Source organism: Balaenoptera physalus (assembly GCF_965194825.1).
Source record: "Balaenoptera physalus genome assembly, chromosome: 11".
NCBI classification, from domain to species: Eukaryota; Metazoa; Chordata; class Mammalia; order Artiodactyla; family Balaenopteridae; genus Balaenoptera; species Balaenoptera physalus.
This window is the reverse complement of record NC_138896.1, coordinates 76,740,529-76,767,891: the sequence shown is the minus strand read 5'-3', so window position 1 is coordinate 76,767,891 and position 27,363 is coordinate 76,740,529. Positions and strand designations below refer to the sequence as shown.

The 27,363-nt window shown below is 41.9% G+C and overlaps 2 protein-coding genes across 3 annotated transcripts in view; one reads left to right on the top strand and one right to left on the bottom strand.

The window, feature by feature from the left end:
* Positions 1-27,363, bottom strand: part of CACNA2D3 (calcium voltage-gated channel auxiliary subunit alpha2delta 3) — an 800,023-nt gene that overhangs the window by 138,206 nt on the left and 634,454 nt on the right. The window lies entirely within an intron of this gene.
* Positions 1,574-25,589, top strand: LRTM1 (leucine rich repeats and transmembrane domains 1). Its single transcript, XM_082414909.1, has 3 exons — positions 1,574-1,650; positions 9,746-10,342; positions 15,940-25,589. The coding sequence occupies exons 1-3, from the start codon at positions 1,644-1,646 to the stop codon at positions 16,371-16,373; spliced, it is 1,038 nt and encodes a 345-aa protein (XP_082271035.1). The 5' UTR covers positions 1,574-1,643; the 3' UTR covers positions 16,374-25,589.

Genomic DNA, 27,363 nt, shown 5'->3' with positions numbered 1-27,363 from the left:
AATCTTATGAAGCAAAAACAACTGTTACCCCATGTCAGAGATGAGGACAAGGGGTTTTCAGTGGGCAAGTTACTTGCCCAGAGACATCAAGCTGGTAAATGGTGAAGCCGAATTCAAATCCAGACCCAGCTGATTCCAAACCCCAAACTCAACTGCTCTATTACACTGCCTGGGGCCAGGGATCCCACTTCACACTGCCTCAAGAAAAGCATGGGGGCTTCCCTGGGAGCGCAGTGGTTGAGAATCTGCCTGCTAATGCAGGGGACACGGGTTCGGGCCCTGGTCTGGGAGGATCCCGCATGCCGTGGAGCAGCTAGGCCCGTGAGCCACAAATACTGAGCCTGCGCGTCTGGAGCCTGTGCTCCGCAACAAGAGAGGCCGCGACAGTGAGAGGCCCGCGCACCGCGATGAAGAGTGGCCCCCGCTTGCCGCAACTAGAGGAAGCGCTCGCACAGAGGCGAAGACCCAACACAGCCAAAATAAATAAATAAATAAATAAATAATAAAGGTGCTAATAATTAAAAAAAAGAAAAGAAAAGCATGGTTTTTTCACCATAGGCATGTGGAACATTGTGGCATGTTGAAGGGCAGCTTTGACATTGAAATCCTACCTCAGCAAATGGCGGGGCATTTGCACATTCAAAGAAATGTTCCAGTCCCTGGTGGGAAAGCTTCCAATGGCTTCAATTAGAGAACAGTCACAGTTCATTGACGCCTGATGCTCATGGGGGGCGGCTTTATTGTTTTATATGTGAAAAATGAGGAAAGAGCCAGAACCTCAGCATCAGGGAAACGATGAAAGATTGAGAAGTATTTCCAAAGGCATGCAAACCGAAAGGTCAATTCAATGAGGGGGTGAGGGCGGTGGGGTGGGGGGGAGCAAGCAAAGAAGCAGCTGAGAAGTCTTTGTGGCCCCAGGGAGAAGAGGCAGTGATGTCCACGAAAGGAAACCATGGCTATGAATTTCAGGGCATCAAGACCCTGTCAACACAGCTAATCCCTGCGGATGTTGGCTGAATAAGCCTTCAGTGACCAAACAGTGCACTGTGGAAACCGTGTCAGCCTCCAGCAGGCCAATTTGTCCTCATATTACACACTCTGCTGGCTCTGTTGCTAGACCCCCAGATCGAGGATCCACAGCGAGTGTCCCCCAACTCAATGAGGGTTGACACAGTGTGGTTAGTAAGTCAACAGAATTCAGAAACCAGGACCGGATTAAATAGATAGTTTTATTTTGGTGCCCTGGACTTCAAGCAGATTAAATAATCAAAAAGCCTGAGCCACTGGGGTCATGTTTGAATGCTACAGCTGTTCACCGAGGTTTGACAAACATTTTTTCTCTGGCTCGTCGGCTCAATGGGAAAGGCAGCGATGATCCTGGGGAGGGCGACGCTTTGAGAAAGAAGCGGGGAGCACAATCAAAAGAGCCTCTTATGGAAAACAATCCCAGCCAGATGGAGACAAGGAAGGGGTTGTCCGGAAAGCGACAACTGTCCTCTACATTGAAGAAAAGCACTAGTAGGATTCAGAAAAAAAGTGAATGAAAAGCTGGACTTGGAGTTTGCCATGCCCTCGGTGTGTTGATCTGCAGATTAATAAAGGTGGGCTTCGGGTTCAACGGGTAAGCTGGCGGAGACTCAGTCATGGAAGGTGAGCCATGATTAATTCCCTCGCGCCTTAGAAAGTGGGACGCCCCTCAGGAAGTATCTGTGGGAAGCCTGTTTTCAAGTTGTCTTTCTCAAAAGACCAAACAGATGTTAAAAATTGTCTCTGATAGAAGGATTTATGTTTGTGCCATGCTGGGTCAGAGGAAGGGGGAGGGGACCAATGTACACAGTCATGAATGGGTATGCAGTTGGCCTGTCATGGGCCATTTCATAGAAAACACAGTCCTTCAGGTTGGAGTTCATATATCATCCACTTGGAGGGGGTGGGTGGGAGTGGGAAGACTTTCTGAAACTAATTAATGCTTGAGAGCCACAGCTAAATTGAGGGGTGGCAACTCTCCTCTAACCGGAAGATGCTTTGGCACTGAGATTTATATTTATTTACATTATAGAAAGGAAAGCAAGGGTTTTGCTCTTTGATATGCTGGAAGAGGGAATGGGACTATGATGCTTTGCATCCCTTGAGCTAGACTAAACTGAGCAGAATCTCCTTCGGAAGGCTCTCCAAACATCTTCCCTCTTGCCCTAAAGAATTGTTCGCAGCAGCGGAGAATTGAAAGGACAAAGGGGAAAAGGCTCCATGCATTTGACAGCCACACTGTACATTTCCCCAGTTAAGGCCAAAATCAGACAAACAAATAAACCAAAAAACCTCTCTCAAGAGCTTTCTCTACGAGTAGATAACCATCTTGAGCTTTAAATATTATTGTCTGGCTCTGTGAATTCCTCTACCAATTTAACAAAATGTCCTTGATGGATGTTTGCCATATTTTGAAATTCAAGTGTTAGGAAAAAAGAAGGGAGTGATAGAGCTACATTGGAGATTGACCTAGAAGCACCTAGGAAAATGTCAACTCAGCATCCTCTCTGAACTTGGCAAGGAGGTGCCTGTTGATTCTAGAGACCCCGTACACATTTCCACATGGCCAAAGAGCTCTGAGTAAGGATGTCTTCTGCAGCATCATTTGTCATGAAAGAAACTGCAACAGCTCAAATGCTCGTCAGTATGGGAGTGGCTAAATATTAAATCTGGCGTGGTCTCACCATGGAATACTCCACAGAAGTTAGAAGGAATTAATGAGCTCTCTATATAACCATGTGGATGGATCAGTTTTGAGTGACTAGATTAAACTGAAAATTAAACATGCCTATGATTATATTTATGTAGTTTTAAAAAAACCACTATGCAAAACATTATGTAGTACGTGTATGTATGTGTGTGTATGTAAAAGTATTTACAGGCAGTAAAGCACAGCAGGTAAGGACCCTGACAGACCCTGGAAGCAGACTGCTGGGTTCAAATAATGATTCTACTACTTCTGTGTGACCTTGGGCAAGTGATTTAGCTTCTCTGTGCCTAAGTTTCATCACCTTGAATAGAGGCATAATAATAGACCCCAAATTACAAGATTAGAAGGACTAAATTAATATATATAAAGAACATTCAATAGTGCTTGGATCAAAACATGAGCTATAAGGCTATTTCCAATTGTTGTTCCTCTTAAGTATTGTTTTTTTTTTAACATCTTTATTGGAGTATAATCGCTTTACAATGGTGTGTTAGTTTCTGCTTTATAACAAAGTGAATCAGCTATACATATACATATATCCCCATATCTCCTCCCTCTTGCGTCTCCCTCCCACCCTCCCTATCCTACCCCTCTGGATGGTCACAAAGCACCGAGCTGATCTCCCTGTGCTTTGCAGCTGCTTCCCACTAGCTATCTATTTTACATTTGGTAGTGTATATATGTCCATGCCACTCTCCCACTTCGTCCCAGCTTACACTTCCCACTCCCTGTGTCCTCAAGACCATTCTCTACGTCTGCATCTTTATTCCTGTCCTGTCCCTAGGTTCATCAGAAGCATTTTTTTTTTAAAAATTCCATATATATGTGTTAGCATACGGTATTTGTTTTTCTCTTTCTGACTTACTTCACTCTTTATGACAGTCTCTAGGTCCATCCACCTCACTACAAATAACTCAATTTCGTTTCTTTTTATGGTTCAGTAATATTCCATTGTATATATGTGCCACATCTTCTTTATTCATTCATCTGTCGATGGACACTTAGGTTGCTTCCATGACCTGGCTATTGTAAATAGAGCTGCAATGAACATTGTGGTACATGACTCTTTTTGAATTATGGTTTTCTCAGGGTATATGCCCAGCAGTGGGATTGCTGAGTCATATGGTAGTTCTATTTTTAGTTTTTTAAGGAACCTCCATACTGTTCTCCATAGTGGCTGTATCAATTTACATTCCCACCAACAGTACAAGAGGGTTCCCTTTTCTCCACACCCTCTCCAGCATTTATTGTTTCTAGATTTTTTGATGATGGCCATTCTGACCAGTGTGAGGTGATACCTCATTGTAGTTTTGATTTGCATTTCTCTAATGATTAGTGATGTTGAGCATCCTTTCATGTGTTTGTTGGCAATCTGTATATCTTCTTTGGAGAAATGTCTATTTAGGTCTTCTGCCCATTTTTGGATTGGGTTGTTTGTTTTTTTGATATTGAGCTGCATGAGCTGCTTGTATATTTTGGAGATTAATCCTTTGTCAGTTGCTTCATTTGCAAAAATTTTCTCCCATTCTGAGGGTTGTCTTTTCATCTTGTTTAGAGTTTCCTTTGCTGTGCAAAAGCTTTTAAGTTTCATTAGGTCCCAGTTGTTAATTTTTGTTTTTATTTCCATTTCTCTAGAAGGTGGGTCAAAAAGGATCTTGCTGTGATTTATGTCATACAGTGTTCTGCCTATGTTTTCCTCTACGACTTTTAGAGTGTCTGGCCTTACATTTAGGTCTTTCATCCATTTTGAGTTTATTTTTGTGTATGGTGTTAGGGAGTGTTCTAATTTCATTCTTTTACATGTAGCTGTTCAGTTTTCCCAGCACCACTTATTTAAGAGGCTGTCTTTTCTCCATTGTATATTCTTGCCTCCTTTGTCATAGATTAAGTGACCATAGGTGCGTGGGTCTGTCTCTGGGCTTTCTATCCTGTTCCATTTATCTATATTTCTGTTTTTCTGCTAGTACCATACTGTCTTGATTACTGTAGCTTTGTAATATAGTCTGAAGTCCAGGAGCCTGATTCCTCCAGCTCCGTTTTTCTTTCTCAAGATTGCTTTGGCTCTTCGGGGTCTTTTGTGTTTCCATACAAATAGTGAAATATTTTGTTCTAGTTCTGTGAAAAATGCTATTGGTATGTTGATAGGGAGTGCATTGAATTTGTAGATTTCTTTGGGTAGTATAGTCATTTTCACAATGTTGATTCTTCCAATGCAAGAACATGGTATATCTCTCCATCTGTTTGTATCGTCTTTAATTTCTTTCATCAGTGTCTTATAGTTTTCTGCATACAGGTCTTTTGTCTCCTTAGGTAGGTTTGTTCCTAGGTATTTTATTTTTTTTGTTGCAATGGTAAATGGGAGTGTTTCCTTAATTTCTCTGTCAGATTTTTCATCATTAGTGTATAGGAATGCAAGAGATTTCTGTGCATTAATTTTGTATCCTGCAAATTTACCAGATTCATTGATTAGCTCAAGTACTTTTCTGGTAGCATCTTTGGATTCTCTATGTAGAGTGTCATGTCATCTGCAAACAGTGACAGTTTTACTTCTTCTTTTCTGATTTGTATTCCTTTTATTTCTTTTTCTTCTCTGATTGCTGTGGCTAGAACTTCCAATACTATGTTGAATAATAGTGGCGAGAGTGGGTGACCTTGTCTTGTTTCTGATCTTAATGGAAATGGTTTCAGTTTTTCACCATTGAGAACGATCTTGGCTGTGGGTTTGTCATATATGGCCTTTATTATGTTGAGGTAAGTTCCCTCTATGCCTACTTTCTGGACGGTTTTTTATCATAAATGGGTGTTGAATTTTGTTGAAAGTGTTTTCTGCATCTATTGAGATGACCATACGGTTTTTATCCTTCAGTTTGTTAAGATGGTGTATCACATTGATTGATTTGTGTATACTGAAGAATCCTTACATTTCTGGGATAAGCCCCACTTGATCACGGTGTATGATCCCTTTAATGTGCTGTTCGATTCTGTTTGCTAGTATTTTGTTGAGAATTTTTGCATCTATGTTCATTAGTGATATTGGCCTGTAGTTTTCTTTTTTTGCGACATCTTTGTCTGGTTTTGGTATCAGGGTGATGGTAGCCTCGTAGAATAAGTTTGGCAGTGTTCCTCCCTCTGCTATATTTTGGAAGAGTTTGAGAAGGATAGGTGTTAGTTCTTCTCTAAGTGTTTGAAAGAATTCACCTGTGAAGCCATCTGGTCCGGGACATTTGTTTGTTGGAAGATTTTTAATCACAGTTTCAATTTCAGTGCTTGTGATTGGTCTGATTATATTTTCTATTTCTTCCTGGTTCAGTCTCGGAAGGTTGTACTTTTCTAAGAATTTGTCCATTTTATTGGCATAGAGTTGCTTGTAGTAATCTCTTATGATTCTTTGTATTTCTGCAGTGTCAGTTGTTACTTCTCCATTTTCATTTATAATTCTATTGATTTGAGTCTTCTCCCTTTTCTTTATGAGTCTGGCTAATGGTTTATCAATTTTGTTTATCTTCTCAAAGAACCAGCTTTTAGTTTTATTGATCTTTGCTATCATTTCTTTCTTTTTCATTTATTTCTGATCTGATTTTTATGATTTTTTTCCTTCTGCTAATTTTGGGGTTTTTTTGTTCTTCTCTCTCTAACTGCTTTAGGTGTAAGGTTAGGTTGTTTATTTGAGATGTTTCTTGTTTCTTGAGGTAGGATTGTATTGCTATAAACTTCCCTCTTAGAACTGCCTTTGCGGCACCCCATAGGTTTTGGGTCACTGTGTTTTCATTGTCATTTGTTTCTAGGTACTTTTTGATTTCTTCAGTGATCTCTTGGTCATTTAGTAGTGTATTGTTTAGTCTCCATGTGTTTGTACATTTTACAGATTTTTTCCTGTAATTGACATCTAGTCTCATAGAGCTGTGGTTGGAAAAGATACTGATACGATTTCAATTTTCTTAAATTTACCAAGGCTTGATTTGTGACCCAAGATATGATGTATCCTGGAGAATGTTCCACAAGCACTTGAGAAGAAAGTGTATTCTGTTGTTTTTGGATGGAATGTCCTATAAATATCAGTTAAGTCCATCATGTTTAATGTGTCATTTAAAGCTTGTGTTTCCTTATTTATTTTCATTTTGCATCATCTGTCCATTGGTGAAAATGGGGTGTTAAAGTCCCCTACTATTACTGTGTAACTGTCGATTTCCCCTTTTATGGCTGTTAGCATTTGCCTTATGTATTGAAGTGCTCCTATGTTGGGTGCATAAATATTTACAATTGTTATATCTTCTTCTTGGATTGATCCCTTGATCGTTATGTAGTGTCCTTCTTTGTCTCTTGTAACAGTCTTTATTTTAAAGTCTATTTTGTCTGCTATGAGAATTGCTACACCAGCTTTCTTTTGATTCCCTTTCATGGAGTATCTTTTTCCATCCCCTCGCTTTCAGTCTGTATGTGTCCTTAGGTCTGAAGTGGGTCCCTAGTAGACAGCATATATACGGGTCTTGTTTTTGTATCCGTTCAGCCTGTCTATGTCTTTTGGTTAGAGCATTTTATCCATTTACATTTAAGGTAGTTATTGATATGTATGTTCCTATTACCATTTTCTTAATTGTTTTGGGTTTGTTATTGTAGGTCTTTTCCATCTCTTGTGTTTCCTGCCTAGAGAAGTTCCTTTAGCATTTGTTGTAAAGCTGGTTTGGTGGTGCTGAATTCTCTGTTTTTGCTTGTCTGTAAAAGTTTTAATTTCTCCGTCGAATCTGAATGAGATCCTTGCTGGGTAGAGTAATCTTGGTTGTAGGTTTTTCCCTTTCATCACTTTAAATATGTCCTGCCACTCCCTTCTGGCTTGCAGAGTTTCTGCTGAAAGATCAGCTGTTAACCTTATGGAGATTCCCCTGTATGTTATTTGTTGCTTTTCCCTTGCTGCTTTTAATATTTTTCCTTTGTATTTAATTATTGATAGTTTGATTAATATGTGCCTTGGCGTGTTTCTCCTTGGATTTATCCTGTATGGGACTCTCTGTGCTTCCTGGAATTGATTGACTATTTCCTTTCCCATATTAGGGAAGTTTTCAACTATAATCTCTTCAAATATTTTCTCAGTCCCTTTTTTTCCCTCTTCTTCTTCTGGGACCCCTGTAATTCGAATGTTGGTGCATTTAATGTTGTCCCAAAGGTCTCTGAGACTGCCCTCAATTCTTTTCATTCTTTTTTCTTTATTGTGCTCTGCCGTAGTTATTTCCATTATTTTATCTTCCAGGTCACTTATCAATTCTTCTTCCTCAGTTATTCTGCTACTGATTCCTTCTAGAGAAGTTTTAATTTCATTTATTGTGTTGTTCATCATTGTTTGTTTGCTCTTTAGTTCTTCTAGGTCCTTGTTAAACGTTTCTTGTATTTTCTCCATTCTATTTCCAAGATTTTGGATCATCTTTACTATCATTACTCTGAATTCTTTTTCAGGTAGGCTGCCTATTTCCTCTTCATTTGTTGGGTCTGGTGGGTTTTTACCTTGCTCCTTCATCTGCTGTGTGTTTCTGTCTTCTCATTTTGCTTAACTTACTGTGTTTGGGGTCTCCTTTTCACAGGCTGCAGGTTCATAGTTCCCGTTGTTTTTGGTGTCTGCCCCCAGTGGGTAAGGTTGGTTCAGTGGGTTGTGTAGGCTTCCTGGTGGAGGGGACTGGTGCCTGTGTTCTGGTGGATGAGACTGGATCTTGTCTTTCTGGTGGGCAGGTCCACGTCTGGTGGTGTGTTTTGGGGTGTCTGTGACCTTATTATGATTTTAGGCAGCCTCTCTGCTAATGGGTGGGGTTGTGTTCCTGTCTTGCTAGTTGTTTGGCATAGGGTGTCCAGCACTGTAGCTTGCTGGTTGTTGAGTGGAGCTGGGTCTTAGCATTGAGATGGAGACCTCTGGGAGAGCCTTCACCGTTTGATATTATGTGGGGCCGGGAGGTCTCTGGTGGACCAGTGTCCTGAACTCGGCTCTCCCACCTCAGAGGCTCAGGCCTGACACCCGGCTGGAGCACCAAGACCCTATCAGCCACTTGGCTGTCAGTGTTGGAGGGTCTCCTGCAAAGGTGGGGGTGGCTGTGGCTCACCACGGGGACAAGGACACTGGCAGCAGAAGTTCTGGGAATTACTCCTTGGCCTGAGCCCTCTCAGAGTCTGCCATTAGCCCCACCCTACATGACTCTTTTGAATTATGGTTTTCTCAGGGTATATGCCCAGTAGTGGGACTGCATTGTCTTTAAAAGGCCTGGAGGGATACACTAGTAAATGGTAGGGAAGAGGGGCTTCCTGTTGGAAAACACGGTGTGGGTGCTAATCAAAGGGAGTTCAACGGTATCAGTAATGCACTGTTTCTTTGAGTTAAAGAAAAAAGGGATGAAAGAAATATGGCAACCTATGAATAACCGACAGAACTTTGTTATAGGAACATGGGTGTTTATTATATTATTTTTAATGCTTTTCTTTGTTTTTAAAATCTCTTGAATAAAAAAGGAGTAGAGACGGTCATCATTCATAGAATTATTATACCTGCAAAGATGAACATCAATTTTTAAGAATGCTTCAGACCTGCCCTATCCAATATGGACCACTAGCACCATATGGCTATTTAAATTTTAACTGATTAAAATTAAATGCAAATAAAAATTCAGTTCCTTGGTTGCAGTAGTCACATTTCAAGAGCTCAGCAGCCACATGTAGCTAATGGCTACCATATTAAACAGTAGATATAGATCATTCCAATCAGCATAGAAAGTTCTATTGGACAGCACTGACCTGCGGCATACTTGTAAGAAATGTGAATATCTGAACTCCTTATCATTCTTCTAAACTTCTGGTCCCAGATAATTCTGCTGCATTGTACACAGGGCATGTGCCTCCCCAAATTATTTTTTCACATTTCTACTTGATATCCTGTTTCATCTACCTTCCAGTTACCTGTGAATTTAAAGGGAAGCAAATGCTGACACCACTTACAAACTGGTTCCTATCCCAGTTTCTTTCTGTTTGTTGTAGGTGAACTGCTCCTGCTCTCAAGTATGATTTTCCTGCTCCCAGTGGTGTGCGGCTGCCCAGAGAGGTGCCGCTGTCACTCACCTTCGAATTTTGTAGACTGCAGCCGGCAGGGTCTGGCTGAAGTCCCTTCCGATCTGCCTCCGCAGACTCTAACCCTGCACTTACAAGATAACCAGATACGTCAGCTTCCGGCTTCTGCATTTAAGTCAGTGCCACAGCTCACAACCTTGAACCTGTACAACAATTCTCTTTCAAATCTGACCTCCGGAGTTTTCCATGGACTTCAGCACTTGCGGGTCTTAAACCTAACCCAGAACTCCCTGCATTCCCTGGAAAGCAGACTTTTCCATTCCCTCCCACAGCTGAGGGAACTTGATTTATCATCAAACAACATAAGCCACCTTCCCACATCCCTGGGTGAGCCTTGGGAGAACCTAACTGTATTTGCGATCCAACAAAACCAGCTTCAGCAGCTCGACCGAGCCCTCCTAGAATCCATGCCCAGAGTGAGGCATTTATTTCTCAAGGACAACCTCTGGAAATGCAACTGCCACTTGCTCAGTCTTAAACTCTGGCTGGAGACGTTTATCTATAAAGGTCAGTAACGCCTATCTGTGTGTTACCAGCCTAGGATGAACCTCATCTGTTCTCTGCATTAGAAGGGATGTTGAGGAGTGTTTGAGGGATCCATGTAAGCTTTTTCACACTGATGTCATTTCATGGTATGGCAAAAGAGGCAAGTGAGTCATTAGAGGGTGTTTAAATTCAGGTATTTAAATTCATCTACAGATACGATTCATGGAGATAACTTTCCACTTTTTTTTTCTCCCCACCCCAACTTTCCACTTTTTGATTAACAACACCATTAAGTTATTAATCTGGGAAATGTAGGCCCTTAAGAAAGAGAGAATTTCAATCATCACCTAAATAATTACTCAACTCTGAAGTGACACCAAATTTTGATTTTCAAGTGTGATCCAAGTGGGCATGTTATCTCTCCTTAGGACTTTCCCCCCTTCTTTGTCTGCTTCTGACCATTTGACAGCTGTGAATCTTCCCTGAGATTATCCATTCTGCTTTAGCAAACACCACTGTTACTGACACTGGATACAGTAGGGTACCCTCTCCAAAGGGAACTACTCTTTCTTTAACCAGGTATCAAAAGCAAAGCAAGAGATCCCAGAATATAAAAGATGAGGGGATCTAGAAATCACTCAGGGGTCAGCAAACCATAGCCCAAGAGCCAAATTTGCCCCACCTCCTATTTTTGTAAATAAAGTTTTGTTGGAACACATCCACACCCATTTATTATCTACTGTCTGTGGCTGTTTTGCATTATAAGGGCAAAGTTGAATAGCTGGGACAGAGACTATGGCAAGGCTTAAAATGTGAACTATTTCTGGCTCTTTATAGAAAAGTTTGCCAACCCCTTCTAACTCAATGCTAGCCTATTATCAATGGGAAATGGAGGCTCAGAGATGTTCAGTGACTTGACCAAGGTCACAGAGTAGAAGCACAGACAAGAGTAGAATGAGTGGCTTTAAGTCTTGGCTCTGCATTCTTTCCTCTACATCACAGTGTTTCTTTCCTCCTAACTTTTAAGTATCATTCATTCATTCATTCATCCTATACTTGAGTGAATCTTATGTGCCAGGGACATTTCTAGGCACTGAGAAAAGGTCAGTGAACAAGAAAATCCCCACCATCATGGGCATTACATTCTGACAGTAGAAACATGTTAAAAAAGACAAATATATACCATGTTCAGATAGCAGTTAGTGCTAGAGGTGGGGTAAGGGGAGAGAGTAATGGGATGGGGGTTCCACTTCAGATGGGAAGGACAGGGAAGGCCCCTCCAAGGAGGTGACATGGGGGAGAACTGGAACAATGAGGGGAAATGAACCATGAGATAACTGGGGGAAAGAACAGCAGTGGAAGGCCCTGACGGGAAAGTAAGCATGGCTCCACTGAGGGACAGAAAGAGGGACAAATGAGTGGCTAGAACAGAGGAAGGGAGTGAGAGAGGATACGGCAGCACAAGTACCCAGGAGTTGGGTCATGTTGGAACGTAGAGAGCAGGCTGAGACATTTGGATTTTATTTTAGGCGAGATGGAAATCTCTAGAAGAATTTTAGTCAGGGGAACAATATGATCTGATTACATTTTAAAAGGTCACTCTGGTGACTCTAGGGAGAGTAGACCAAAAGCTACAGAAGAAGAAGCAGGGGGATGAGGGAGAAAGTGATTTCAGTCATGCAGGGAAAAGATGACGGTGGCCCAAACCAGAATGATGAGAAATTATCAAATTTGGGAGATATTTAGAATATTGAACTGATAGAAATTACTAATGGGTTGGCGTGGGAGATAAAGAAAAGAGAGTATATTATAGGAAATTCAATTTTGTTTTGTCCTTCAGGAGTAACCAGATAAATGGTGATGCCAGTAGCTGATAAGGGGCAGGCTGGGGAATAGGGGAAATGGGCAAGTATGTGTAGGAGGTGGTAAATCAAGAACTCAATGTGGGGCGTGTCAAGTTTGAGATGCCCATTACATAGCCAAGGAGTGCTGTTGAGTTGGTGGCTATATATTTGAGCCTATAATTTGGGAAGATATCAGAGCTCCAGACATGAATTAGGGAAGCAACAGGGTCTAGATGGTTGCAGCAGTTACACAGAAGGAAGCGGGAGAGAGCACGTGAGTTCAAATAAATAATATTGAATTAAGAATCTCTCTCAACAGTATAATAGCCAATGGGTTATCATTACCCAGCTGATCTTCAAGCTGACCTACAACAGAGGCCATATAATGTGACAGAAATCTTTCTTATAGGAGGTTGCAAATAAAAGTGTTTACATCTAGAGGTGAAGTGGCTTCAGCTATTGTGTTCTAGACTAAATGGTAAGCATAAGCCAAAGCATCAGAGAAAGATGGTTTTCATCAATTAAAAATATTTCTTGACAAAAAATATTTCTCAGGTCTAGGATATTAGAAGCAACATAGGGTGTGATATAGCTCCCCCTACTCAGCCACAAACTCACTGGTGATCTTCAGGCAAATTAATGCCCCTCACTAGCCCCCAGTGTCACCAGATGGAAACTGACAGTGTTAAGCCAGGGAGTTCCTAAGGCCCGTTCTGGTCCTCAGATTCCACAGTGCAGTTCAACGCTCCCTCATGGCGGAGCTGCCCCGTCCAGATGACAGTCTTTCTCTGGAGGAAGGCAAAATTTACTTGGGATAACAAGACTTGGGTGTCCCAAAATAACTAAATAAAACCCCCGAGTGAATGTAGGAGACAATCTGACTACTGATGCATTGAATAAAGGCAAAATAAGGGAATAGGTATTGGTCAGGACCTTAGTTCCCACGGCGGGGGAACAAAGTATATGGAGGATGAAGCAGGGGGTTTTGTGGCCTGGAAGTGTCATTCATTGGTTCCACTGGCCAGAATTCAATCACGTGGCCCCAATCTGACCACAAAGGGTGGGGAAATTTCATCTTCCTGTGGACCCAACAGCCAAAAAACATGCTTTGATGAATACCTAATAATGTCTCCTCCACAAAAACATGCACATAGATTTCGTAATTAGCATTCCTCTCTCTCCGTTCATAACTAAACAAATCATCTTTATGCGGACAGCTAACTGTATTAAACATTTATTCTGGGCTAGAAATTGTGCTAAATACTTGATATACCTTATCCAACTGAGTCCTCAAAGCAATCTTGTGAGGTGGATTTCATTATTACCCCAGTCTCCCACTTTCCAGATGAGCAAGCAGAGGCACAGAATGGTCAAGTAACTTGCTTAGGGTTGCACAGCAAAGTAATGGTCAGACTCAAGATTTGAATCCCATTTCTTCCCAAGACAGGGGTTAAGAGCTGCTAGTGGACAGATGATGAATAATGAGAGCGCTTGGAAAGCTGGAGCTTCTTGCACTGTCAGCTTCTCTGAATCCAGAAGAGACTGAGACCCTCAAGCTATCATCTGCAGATTTGCTTCCTGGGGTCATGGCTGAGGAGATGGTGGTGGAAGGCTGGGAAGTGAGTCCTGGCTAAGGACACAGGAGGCCACGGAGCTCTTGGTGGCCATAACCCCTGCCTTCCAGCAATATCCCAGACTCTAGTCTGTGTATTCTCCTGGCTCTGTGTCCTGAGGCCATGCCTCCCACCCTAATATTGAACAGCAGGAAGCCTGGAACTGGAGAAAGACAGAGCTTACCCCTGAAGTTACTGGGTGAACTGCCCCAGTCTAGGTCTAGGTCAGCTGGTGGAATTGCTGGTCCCATGGCAGGTGGCCTTTCTTCCCCTGATTAAAGTCTCAGTGCTCTTTGGCTGGGTTAAATATGGTTACTTCTTCTCAAGCCCCCACACTTCTTTCTGCTCTCTGGCCTTTTGCTTTACAACCAGCTTCCAGGCAGAGTATTGAAACGGTCTCTGAGACAGGGATCCTTAATCACGGTGCAGCCTGATGGCGCCTTGGGCTCATCCAGAACAGGCACCCCGCACCTCTGGCCTCCTGCACCTCAGCTCAGGAAAGGAGAAAATTCCTGTTATCTTTTTCACTTTAGAGTTGAGGCTCTTGCCTCAGGGGATCACTGAAGAAGCCAGGACGGGCCCAAGAGACTCTGGCAATAGGTGACTCAGTTCAAGCAGTAAGAGCAAAAAAAGGTATGAGTTGAATTTTGTCATGGCCACTAACCCCAGTGTGACCTGGGCCACAATAACCCTTGAACTGCAGAATGGCCCCATCTACTAATACGGCCATGGTAAGACTCGGCTTATAAGGCTCAGACAGAATGGATGCGAAGGCATTCCCAAAACTCTGAAGTGTTATACAAAGGAAGGTTCTAATAACATTGAAGTGACAAGCTCCTGCACGGGAACTTCTGGTATAGTTTCATAATTCACCTACGATGTGTACAAAGAATCTCCAGTCTAACTTGGCTAAAATTGGTGCCAGGCTTCATGGGGGTGAGATTCTACTGAGGGTCACGTGTTAACTCCACTGACCTCAGGATGCTCCAGAGAGGAGGAAGTAGAGAGAGGCGGTAAGTGTAGCGGGGGAAAACTGGGATCACAGGAGAGGGCTGGGTTTCGGTGTTGATCTATCCACTTATGACCTGAATGACCTTGGATAAGAACTACCCATTAGAGCAGAGTTGTGAGGACTTATCTAACAGTGCTTTATAAACTATCAAGTCAGATACAAATAGGATGTTTTCATGGCAAAAAATTTAGTCAGAGAAGTTTATCTGCCTGAGGTCAAATAGTAAATTGGTGGTCAAATTTGGCCAGGGTGAAATCTGTTAGCTCAGTGTTCTTTCTAGAAAAGAACTTCTAGGCACTCAAATTCTCCCTGAACAATAGTAGTCCACACACCTGAGGAAATTAATCCCCTCAGAGAGAATGGAAATTGAGTCTAATAACCCATTAGAAAGTTCGATACTTGGGACTTCCTTGGTGGTCCAGTGGTTGACACGCCACGCTCCCAATGCAGGGGGCTCAGGTTCCATCCCTGGTCAGGGACCTATGATCCCGCATGCCGCACGGCAAGGCCAAAAAAAAAAAAAAAATTGAGAAAGTTTGGTACTTGAAGTACTAAATGTTTCGAGGTCTGAGGAGACACGTTAATTGTATTTAATCCCATGAACGTAACTCATATTCCCGTCAAACCTTCAGATACACAAAGCACTCACAGGACCACTGACCTCCCGGTTTGGTATCACTGAAGAGTGTTGGTAGCGACAGAGGGTCTTTGTAATTAACACATAACATCACAACGAAAGACATTTGTTTCATTTATTTACTTTTTAGATCTCCGGTGGGAATTTGGCATAATAGATTTCTTGTGTGGCAGGGCTCATTAGGGCATGCAACAGTGCCCTCAGGCTGGCCTCCAGCGCCCCTTCCTGTCAGCTTTTGCACTGTCACTCCCTTGGCATTTATAAGGTAAAGGTGACTTGGCCTCTAATGAATTCTTGGTCATACATAATTGTCCATTTAGTGTGTGGCATTTTTAGCATTTAGCCAATTTAGAAATCCTAAAATCATAAAATACGGTTGTTAAATTCTTTGACTCCAGGAAAAAAAAAAAGGTGTTTTATAAATTCCATCTGCCTAAGTGTTTACAGGTTGAGGATTTGGGAGTTTGGTTGTATCAGGCTCTGTTATCATTCTTTGCTTTTGTTTCTCAAAGGGGGAATAACAGACAGCATCATCTGTGCCTCACCGGACACCTGGAAGGGAAAGGACCTCCTTAAAATCCCTCACGAGCTGTACCAGCCCTGCCCTTTTCCTTCTCCAGACCTGCAGTCTTCACAGGTGCAGCAGCTAGGTGCTGCCCACCGGGCTGTCCCCAGGCCCCCTGAGAGCCACAGCTCAGGGGAGCGAGACCACTGGGGGTGTGAGATCAAACCCAAGCCGAGGCCAGCCAATCTGCGCCACGCCGTGGCCACCATCGTCATCGCAGGGGTGGTGTGTGGGATCGTGTGTCTCATGATGTTGGCGGCTGCCATTTATGGCTGCACCTATGCAGCTATTACCGCCCAGTACCATGGGGGACGCTTGGCTCAGATCAATGAGCCTGCGAAGACAGAAGGAAAAGAGCTGTTTGACAGCTCAACGGCCTGAGAGCTTTCATCTCAAATAGAAATAATCATTATAGGCCAGAAGAAAGTTTCTGAGTAGGGCTGATATCAGGTTCACTGTTACTGCCTCATTTTCTTTTTCCAAAAGGAAAAAAAAAAAGAAAAAAAAAAAGAAGATGTGTCTGTAAAAAAAGACAATATTCCTGGGAAGAAATTTATGTTGAGATTTTTTTTAAATGCCATAGTTGAAACAGAGATGATAACTTGTGCTCTGCGCCTGAGAAGTTATGACAATATCCTATGTGGGGAAGGCTGTCCACAGAGAAAGGGAAGATTCATCTCTTTCAAGGTACTCTTCCCTGCATTAAGTTGCCTTTACAGGGCAGCAGAAATACAAACACGCGTGCCAGCATTCCTGGCAGCTTTATGGTCCACTGGAAAACTGCCCAATTTTGAGTGCCTGGGAAGAAGTTGGCAATCTTACCCAATGGGCACTGAGTGCTTCTATAGTCCAAGTTCATGCTAGACCGGTGATACTTTTAGATGTTAGGTATGTTATATATTTAGCGAAAGCGTCTGTTGGTTGGGAATTTTGTAGCTTGCCACAAGAGTCAGATTATATTTAATTTTCTAAATCAGAAAACCATTTGGGGCTTTCCAGGCCACAGAAGAAGAAGAGAGCTCCATGACTGGATAATAGGACTCAGGCCCAGGGTCTGGGGAAGTTTTCTGATGCAAGGGTAAATAACATATAAACAAACACAAAGAGGATGGGGTGGCGGAATTCAAGGCACATATTACCCAAAGGCCATATCCACCAGGCGATTGGAACCTTCCATTTATAACTTTCACAGCAGGAATGAATTTAGGGTGGGCTGAGAGCGAGATAATGGCTTATGTGTATCTGTATCTACGTACATAGTGTGCAGAGTGCATAGGCTTGTTCAACCACACCCACACATAAACATACTCAGAGCAATCAGTTTACCCACTAATGAAATGCAGCCGCGGCAGGGTGGAAGCCAGCAGCTGTTGACCACCACCCAGATTGTCTACTCAACACTCTGGGATAGGAAGTCAGAGGAAGTCTGAAGAGAGTGGGAATTATCAAGAGGCTGGAGATACGTGGCAGCAGCCGTCCTGAACATTATTTAGGCTGGGGTTTGAAAAAATCAGGTGTGGCTTGCTTGACTCCACAGACACGGTCCTGAAGAGCTGCATGCAAAGGAAATTTTTGTAAATTGAATCATCATTTTAATGCAGTAGGGGAGCTCGCTATTTAAAGGAACCTTTCATGGAATCTTTCTGTAATGGCAATAATTGGCTCCAGATTTATGTATTTTGTAAATTTGCATTTTCTCATGCTAGGATTTCTTAAAGTAGAATCTACCTGCTCTCTCTCTCTCTCTCTCATGATGTCCCATCTCATACTTAGTCACCTGTTAGTATTAAAATCATTTTACACAGAGGAGTTAAGGACTTGGCAAAAGCAAAGAATAGCAAATACAGGGCAAGCTGTCCCACCAGAGGCCTTGACAGACATCACTAATCAATCCCAGCACTCCTCCCTGAGCCCTGATGCACCACAGATGCCTTCTTAAGACAGCACTGGAAGGCAACCAGAACTAATCAACTGGAATTGGTTCAAAGGATAAAACATATTTGTCATTCAGGGTACTGGCCCTATATTCACTCTTGCAGGCCATGTAAAATTTGCTTGGATCCTAAATCAGCAGTCCATTCCATAACCTGGCATGTGAATGGGCGGTCCATTCAGCCTGGAATATTGTTTCCCGGTCTGATGTGGCCAAAGCCTTGCCCAACAGTATAAAGAGGCCAAGGGAAAGACGGATGAACCTACCCTAGCCTACCCTGCAGGACACAGAGGCCATCTATACCTGCTCACAGTGCTTCACAACTAGTGTGGGCTGCCCACACCCACAAGTTAAAGATGGGCCATCTCTTTGGAGCAGCAACTTTGCTAAATGATTCTTCTGGGGAAAAAAGCATAAATTTGATGTTAATTTTTTCTGAGTATTAAAATAAACCTGGGTACGTTAAAGAGTAGTTTGAAAAATTAGCATGGATTTTAAGATCAAAAAGAGATTCCAGAGAAAGTCAGTTGCTGCATCAGCTCCATCCCAAGCCTGGTGCCTCCTTTCTGCTCTGCTTCGTGTACCACTTCAGTGGGCGAGACTGAGGATCCGGTCTAAGGTTGTAGGGATTACTTTCCAGGTGGAAAAAAAATCTTTCTTTCCCTTGCCCTGGACCATGAGTCCTTGGCCAAGAAAGCACTATGAGAAAGGAAATCGAGAAGATCTTTTTATATGTCGTCCTCATTTCACCAAATGTTTCTGGAGTTCGTACTACGTACCAGGCATGGTGAGAGGTGTTCTCGTGAACATTCATGTAATCTTGGCAACCATGCTGTGAGATCCTTGAACAGATATTACATAAGCTGGGAACTACTGAGGCCAACCACAAGAGCCTCTTCTCATTGCTGTGATTTAAGACATGCAGTGCACTGTGCTCTGCCGGAGGCCTGGTGACTGTACAGGTCAATCCCGTCCCCCTGGCCACAGTGATTACATGACAGAGCTTCCAATCCACCGCTGAAAATCCTGAATGTGGCTAGAACCCTCACTCCTCAACACCCACGTCCTATTAGATTTCTAAGCACAGATGATAACTCAGGCAAACAGATTCCTGCTTTATGAGAAGCCTTTAAGGAGAATGATTAAAATGATGCCTTCATGTATTCAGATTTCTACCTTTTGCCTATAGTCACCACAAAGAGCAGTTAACGATGAAAATAATTACCCTAAAATATCAACAATTCTCTCAGCACAGAAAAATATAAATCAGATTGTTTAGATTAACAATTCAGTGTTATCATTTGTTAATACGAGAAATGAAATGTTTTCTCTGTTAAAAACATCACAGATGAAAGACCCAATTTGCAGGGTATTCTGTGAGAACCACAAATTATCTTTCACATCCACTACAGCTCATGAGGGGTAATTTGCAAACGCCTCATAGATTATTTTCAGCTGTTTATTGCTGCTGTCATATTTATAAATTCCCCTATAAAAATGGCCTTCCATCAAAGAGTCATAGAGCCTTACTGAAGGAATACTGTGAACAAATATCACGTTTAGTGTTGATTGTTTCTGAGAAAATCATGTAAAATATAGTTTCTTCATTATATTTAGCGGAACAGTATCACTATTTTTGCTTTGCCAGAGATCACAAATTCACAATAGCAGGACCCAACAGACATGAGGCATATAAAGAGGGCGTAGGAGGAATTTCTGCCACAGAGATCGTGGAGAAAGACCTAGTGTCAAATCTATACCTGGAAAGCTTTTAAAATTAAGGCAAAAATCCTTGACCCTGGGGGAACAATCTCGTGCTTCAGATGATAATATGCCCACAGACAACTGGGTATTTTATTTTTTTCTTACAAAAATGGAAGACTGAAAAGTGAATCACAGGATTTCCTCCTGAAGGTTCATGAAAATCAAATATCATTACTCAAGTTAACCAAGTTACCCCAGAAATATCACACTCGTCTTAGATCCAAAATATCAAAGGAAGTGGCTCAATTTCTAAAATGATCTATCCATAGCACCCATTATCATAATTATACAACTGTTAGAAACCTATAACTTTCTATCACAGATCAGAAAATAACTGTTTTCACTTGGGTCAAACCCACCAGTGTATCCATTGCTAAATGCTATTAGACAGAAACCTACCAGGCAAATGATATTCCAACCTCACATGGCATCACTGGGGTGTGGTTTATATGCACAACTTCAGGGAACTATCCTGTTTTCCCTTGTGATGAAAATGTTTTATTTATTTATTTTTTTATGCTCAAAATGCAATAAAATCTCAAAGAAACCTCCCTCCCATTGGGAGAAGCAGCTTTGTAATCCCTCACTTTCTTTTCAGATTCTTGACTGGAGTATCCACACCTACTTTTCACTCCAATGACACTGAGTATTCATTTGGATGGATAGGATGTGACCCAGTTTCAAAGACTCATCAAGAAGAACCAGAAAAAAGAAAAAGGATTGGGAGTTGGGAAGGTCCTTGGAGAACATTTAGTCTAGGTCTGGCAAATTTCAGAATAGCTGTGACCAGCCTCCCTACCTGTTTCAGACATTGCTAATAGATCACGGCAAACTTATCTACTGAGGCAGCTGGCCTCAGAATCCTTTTTAATCTGTTTTCTAGGTACCTACTCCTGATCAACTGGAGTCGACTTATGAGACTAAACCTATTTCTACCCTCATATAGTTCCATATTCTTATTTTACAAATAGGAATTGGAAGCATGGAAAAGGAAAGGAATTATCCCAAAGTCGCACAGATAATTAATTGCAGTTTGCAGGAGAATGGGGTTAGAATGTATAATACAACCCAACCCCTGCCATTCTTCATTCATTCTGGTGAACCACAATATGAAGACTATGGAATTATTATATTAATTATTTGGAAAAGAACAATTATAATACCACCATCAACATTTATTGAACGCCCAGTTTTGTGCCAGTTGTTTTCAGTGTGGTATTTTCATTTTCCTCTAAGTCTCAAATTAACCAAAAATGTGAGCATTTTACTGCCACATGACAGATGAAGATACATAATCATTGGGTTTGGGTCGCTTGTTCAAGGTCATATCATTAATTAGTGGAGTAGGGGCTTCCCTGGTGGCGCAGCGGTTGAGAATCTGCCTGACAATGCAGGGGACATGGGTTCGAGCCCTGGTCTGGGAAGATCCCACATGGCGTGGAGCAACTAGGCCCGTGAGCCACAACTACTGAGCCTGCGCGTCTGGAGCCTGTGCTCCGCAACAAGAGAGGCTGCGATAGTGAGAGGCCCGCGCATCGCAATGAAGAGTGGTCCCCGCTTGCCGCAACTATAGAAAGCCCTCGCACAGAAACGAAGACCCAACACAGCCAAAAATAAAAAATAAAAAAAAAAATTAATTAGTGGAGTAGGAATTTGAATGAAGGATACATGGGTTTCTTCTTATGCTTCTATCTACTTTTTAGTATATTCAATATTATCCATAATAAATGTTTAAGAAAAAAGAATGACTCCAAAGTTTTTAGACTGAATAACCAGATAACTAGAATGACTTAAGTGTGGAATCGATTGCATTTGATGGGCCTATTTGAGAGGCAGGGACACTGAGTAGTCAAGGGAGAGTCAAGGGAGAGAGGTCTGGCTTGGGAATCACCAGCTCACGAATGATGTTTAAAGCCTTGAGAGTGGGCAGGAACCCTGGGGCCCTCTGACATGTACAATCAGGAGATGAACAAAATCAGCAAAGGAGGCCTAGGAGGGTGGTCAGTGAGGTAGGCAAAGAATCAAGTAAAGAGGTTTGCAAGGAGAACGTGATCAGCTTGGTCACGTGCTGCTCACAGACCAAGAAAAATGAACATCTGAAGTTCAATTTTGGATTTGGTAATGTACGAGCTACAGGTAACCTTGATGAGAAATGATTCATTGTGGATGAAACCTGGCTGGAGTGGGCTCCGGAAAGCATGAAAGAGAGGAAGTGAGACGATCATAAAAAATGGGGAATAACACAAATAAAATAATTTGATAACAAAAATAATTTTGGCTTAAAAAACCTGACTATATCAGCAAAAATCTGGAAGTTGATAGACGAAGGCTAGTGAAGTAAAAGCATATAAAATGCCCATGCACTATGTTTTCACTCTGAACTTTCTTTTTATGTCTTAAGACAATTGTACACTCCAGTCTGCCTGAGCCTGGTCACATATAATTTGGCCTTGAAGTAGGAATGGCATTCAGACACTGATCTTGACCTCGTGCAGATCTTTTCACCCAGAATAGAACGTGGGAGCTCTTGGTGAGTGCAAACTGTGTGAGGCCATGGGAATCAAGAGCCTTTGATCAGCACTGTCCCTTTCCCACCACAGACTGGCAAAAGCATTTTCCATGAGCAAGAGTCCACTGACTGACTGTCAAAGCATTTATGCTGCAGCCTCTGGTCATGCCCTCTCTTCCCAGGGAGGGGAAATGTACGTCAGATATTTATCCTCTCTGTCCCTTCACTTAGCCTGAGTCATATATATTCTAATCTTCACCAAGATCAAAATCCCACTAAGGTCACTAGGAGATTTGCCTGGATAAGGGTGGCTAAATAAATCCCCAAATCTCTCATGAGCCATGTTGGGGGAAAAAAAGTATCCCAGAAACTGTTTTCCACCAAAGTATGTGAGGGCATTTCCAATGTTCTAACAAGCATTATGCTGATTACACTGTTCAGAGGTTTATAAACTAGAGCGAAGATTAAGTAAATCACTCTCTTGACTGACAGTGAGAGCATATATTTTAGAAAGCTCAGGATCTTTGATTGGAATTTCTCTGCAACCACATATATAAAAACATTAGGCACAATGATGGATACCTTCTGATACAGGAAGCTCTGTCTTTAACATCTACTTACACAGCCTCTGATTTAAATATTCCCTTCATTTTCATAAGATAAAAAGATGGTGAAATAAGTGAGTGAAAAAATTAGCATTTTAGGTGTTTTTTTAAAAAAATGGACTGTGACATATTTTTATCTAAAGCAGGAGTTGGCAAATGTTTTCTGTAAAGAGTCAGGCAGTAAATATTTTTGGCTTTTTAGTCCATGTGCTCTCTATCCAACATTATTTACAAAAACAGCTGGTAGATATCTGACAAGGTACTTGTATCCAGCTCATATAAAGAACTTATATCTCAACAATAAAAAGACAAATAACCTAATTATAGGCAAAAGATCTGAATAGACATTTCCCCAGTGAAGATATGCAAGTAGCTGACAAGCACATGAGAAGATGCTCAGTGTGGTTAGTTATTAGGGAAATACAAATCACTTCACGCCTACTAGGATGGCTAAAATAAAAAAGATAGACAATAGTAAGCATTGGTAAGGATGTGGAAAAATTGGAAGCCTCATATGTTGCTGGTGGGATTATAAAAAGGGTGCTGCCACTTTGGAAAACAGCTTGTCTGTTCTACAAACTATCAAACCTAGAGTTACCATATGACCCAACAATTCTATTCCAATTTCTACCCAGGAGAAATTAAGATATATACCTGCACAAAAACTTGTACATGAATGTTCATATCAGCATTATTAATAATAGTTAAAAAGTGGGAACAACCCAAACGTCCATTAACTGATAAATGGATAAATAGGATGCTATACATACATACAATGGGATATCATTTGGCAGTTTAAAAAGCCAGAGTAGTGACTTCCCTCGTGGTCCAGTGGTTAAGACCGCCCTTCCAATGCAGGGGGTGCGGGTTCGATCCCTGGTCAGAGATCCCACATGCTGCCCTCATGGCCAAATAAATAAATAAAATAGAATTTTAAAAACAGCTAGAGGACTGATCCTTGCTACAACATGGATGAATCTTGAAAACATTAAGCTCAGTGAAAGAAGCGAATCACAAAAGGCCACATGTTGTATGATTCCATTTATCTGCAATGTCCAGAATAGGCAAATCCACAGAGACAGAAAGTAGATTAGTGGGTCTCCTGGGGCTGGAGAGGGGAGTGGGATATCAAGAATGAAGGAGTGTGCGTGTGTGTGTGTGTGTGTGTGTGTGTGTGTGTGTATGGGGGGTTTTGGGGGGGATGTGACATTGTTCGAAAATTACATTGTAGAGATTGTTGCACAACCTGCAAAATACCAAAACCCAATAAACTGTACACTTGAAATGGTGAATTTAATAGTATGTGAAATATATCTCAATAAAACTCTAAAAGGACACAGGTAGCATCCTAGATTTGCTCCTATGGGCTACAGTTTTTCAACCTCTGTTCTAAGGAATAGCTACATGAAAGTGTGAGCTTCAAGGTTTTACTATGAAACATTTCAAGATACTATAATGACATTCCCTATGCAAGTTTTTCACAGGGGATGGCACATGGCAATAAGCACTGACTAATGAGAGGTGGTGGGTGTAACATAAATCATTCTTACCAACGGTAACAGCTGCAATAATAATTTAGCAGCTAACCATTACTGAGCACTCAACTATAAGCATTCACCAAGCACTTTATTTATATGAATTCATTTATTTCTCTCAAAAGGAACCAGAGGGGTCCCCCCAAAGTCAGACTGAATCTGGGTGCAAGACATACTCCATTATTGGTTAATTCTTCTCCTTTTCTGTGGTGATGAAACAAATCTCTGTCTTTAAAAACTAGGCTGTTAGAAATCCAACCAAAGCACCAATCAACCTTGTTTTACAAATGTGAAAGCTCAATCCCAGAGCAAGAGGGGAGAAATGGCCCTCACTCCTAAATCCTTGGCTTACATTAGGGTTAATGTCCAAATCCTACTATGACCTCAAAGAGGAGTCTTTTCGATACAGAACTCGAAAACCGGGTATAAGGACCTGTAACTCCAAAATTCTGCGGCTGATTTTGGGGTGGAGAATGTGTTGGGGCTTTTGATAAGGTTTATAAAAGGACAGTGGCTCATGGGAGTGAGTGTCCTGGAGAGTTAGCACAGAGGATCCAGTTTCTCAAAACTCTGGGCTATTTTTATTTCTGGAGCAACGATCCTCAGCGTGCTCTGTCACTGGCTACCGCAGTATGCAGAGCAGCTGTTCTACGTGGCCAACCCTAACTCAGATTCTGTTGCAGACTTGAAATACAGCATAATTGGTAGCTACGTCACTAATCCATTTCTATGAAGTTTGCTGTTGTCATTCCTACCGGCCCTGACCTCCTTTTGTCCCTTCACTGCACCCACCAGTCAACTTAAAAAAGCAAATGTCAAATATATAAAAAGCCCCACCTCATAGCTGACATTTAGAGCAAAGACTTGCCTTGGGTTCCGCACCTCCCCCTGGGGCATCTGCCCATCTGCCCATCAGTTGTGTGTTTAGATCCTAGTAAATACCACCCAAACCTGAGAAACTCATTTGGGTCTCACAGAACCCATCTAGACACAACATGTATGGGGGATCTCATTCAAGATTCCTGGAATCTTGTTCCCTCTGCCTGGAATGCTCTTCCCACAGATCTTTGCATAATGGCTGTATCTCATCATTCCGGTCTCTGCTCATGTCACCTTCTCAGGGAGGCCTTCTCTGAGCCCCCATCCTCCCCCAATCTGGAGAAGCATGGCCTCTGTCACATGCAAGTATGAACGTGAGTGTTCCTCCCTGCCTTTGCTACTCCCAACCACACTTCATTTTCTACAGAGCATTAGCCACGGCCGGAAATTCCCCCTCCCTCCCTCCCTCCCTCCCTCCCTTCTGCCTTTCTTCCTCCCATTCGTGCCACACTTGTCTGTTGTCTGTACCTCCCACACAAGTGGAGGCTCCCCTCCACTGGCAGCAACTTAGTCGGAATGGGTCTTCACTGGGCAGCTGCCACCCCAGCCTCAGGGCGGGGATGCCAACAGCGCCCTCTCACTGTATGAACCATCATCCCCTGACTCGCCCCAAAATGCCCTCTGGGATGCTTGTTCTCAGTTGTATCCTCAGCATTAGGTACGTAGTCGATGCTAGATACATATATATTCATTGAATTCCTTAATTAAAAGATGAAGAAATGAAACATCTTTTTGTAAATGAGCCTATAAGGGAAAACACTGAATTTGAAAGCACCAAGAATTGAAGTCTGTCTGTCAGTTTAATCCAGCATTTCTCAGCCTCACCTCTGCTGACATTTTGGACTGGACAATCCTTTGTTGTTGGGGGCTGTCCTGTGCCTTGTAGGGTGTTTGGCAGCATCCCTGGCCTCTACCCACTGGATGCCAGTAGCTCCCCTCCTAACCAGTCGTGACAATCAAAAATGTTTCCAGATGTTGTCAAATGTCTCCTGGGGGTCAAAACTGCTCCTGGTTGAGAACAACTAATCAGTAAGTATTAATTTCTGCTATGATAAAACATTCCTTTTGCTCAGATCTACAAACTAGAAGTTTATCCATGTAGACTTGACACATAATTCCTAAATACTAGTTAACTCATATACACCAAATATATGAAATCCCACCAAAGGAATGTTGATAAGCTGAATATTTGCCTATAACATTTTGGCAACATTATTTACCCAATTCTAAGGAAAGCTGAATATTAAATAGTACACTCAGTTTAAACAGCACGTACCTGACAATAGCTAATGGTCATTGATGTTAAGCAATCTCTTTCTTAATCATCTGGTTAAAATGAGATCCTTTGTCCTAATATCAAGCATCCCCCTTCATTACACTGCCCAGAATTATGCAAATGAGACCATTTAACCCACATTTTCCAATTTCCCCCAGTGAATGAATCTAATGTGGTGTGTGTTCCTTGCAAAGGAATAGACCGTCAGATCGGAGCCCCCCCAAATTTACTAGTAATCATTAAATTTTATACTTAAAACAGGTGAATTTTTGGTATGTAAATCATATCTCAATAAATCTGTTAAAAATATTAATTTCTATAACCAATGCCTCTAATGCCTATAATCTCTGTTGCTGATCAGATAAGCTATTCTAAGCATCAGGTTAGATGCTTGGACCTCAGAAAAGACATCTGCTGATGCAGGGACAACTACTGGGCTAACAGTTGCCATTAGGAATGGACACCAAACAGTTTTTCTACTCCTTAAAATATCCATATTGGTCTGTATCATTTTGCTATGGTGTGGATTGCAGTTTTAGCTGCTGAGTGACTCTCTTAGAGTTTTGGTCAAGTACTGTGTTCCTATTGTTTGGTCAGTAAACTGTGCAAGTGTATGTACCTACGGAGAGCAAGTAAAAATGAAACCCATCTTTCTCAAGTCACTTAGTCAGTATTTTGACATATTTACCACATCAGCCCTCACACTTGGCACTAGGAATAAAAAGGTAATTGGGATGGTCCTTGCCTCTGGAGAGTTTACAATTTATTCAAGAAATGAAACTAGAACATCTTAGAATAGATTTTAGATTTTGATATGCTAAAATCTACATTTTAAAGCAAATGCAAATAATTCAGAATTTATTACCTAGT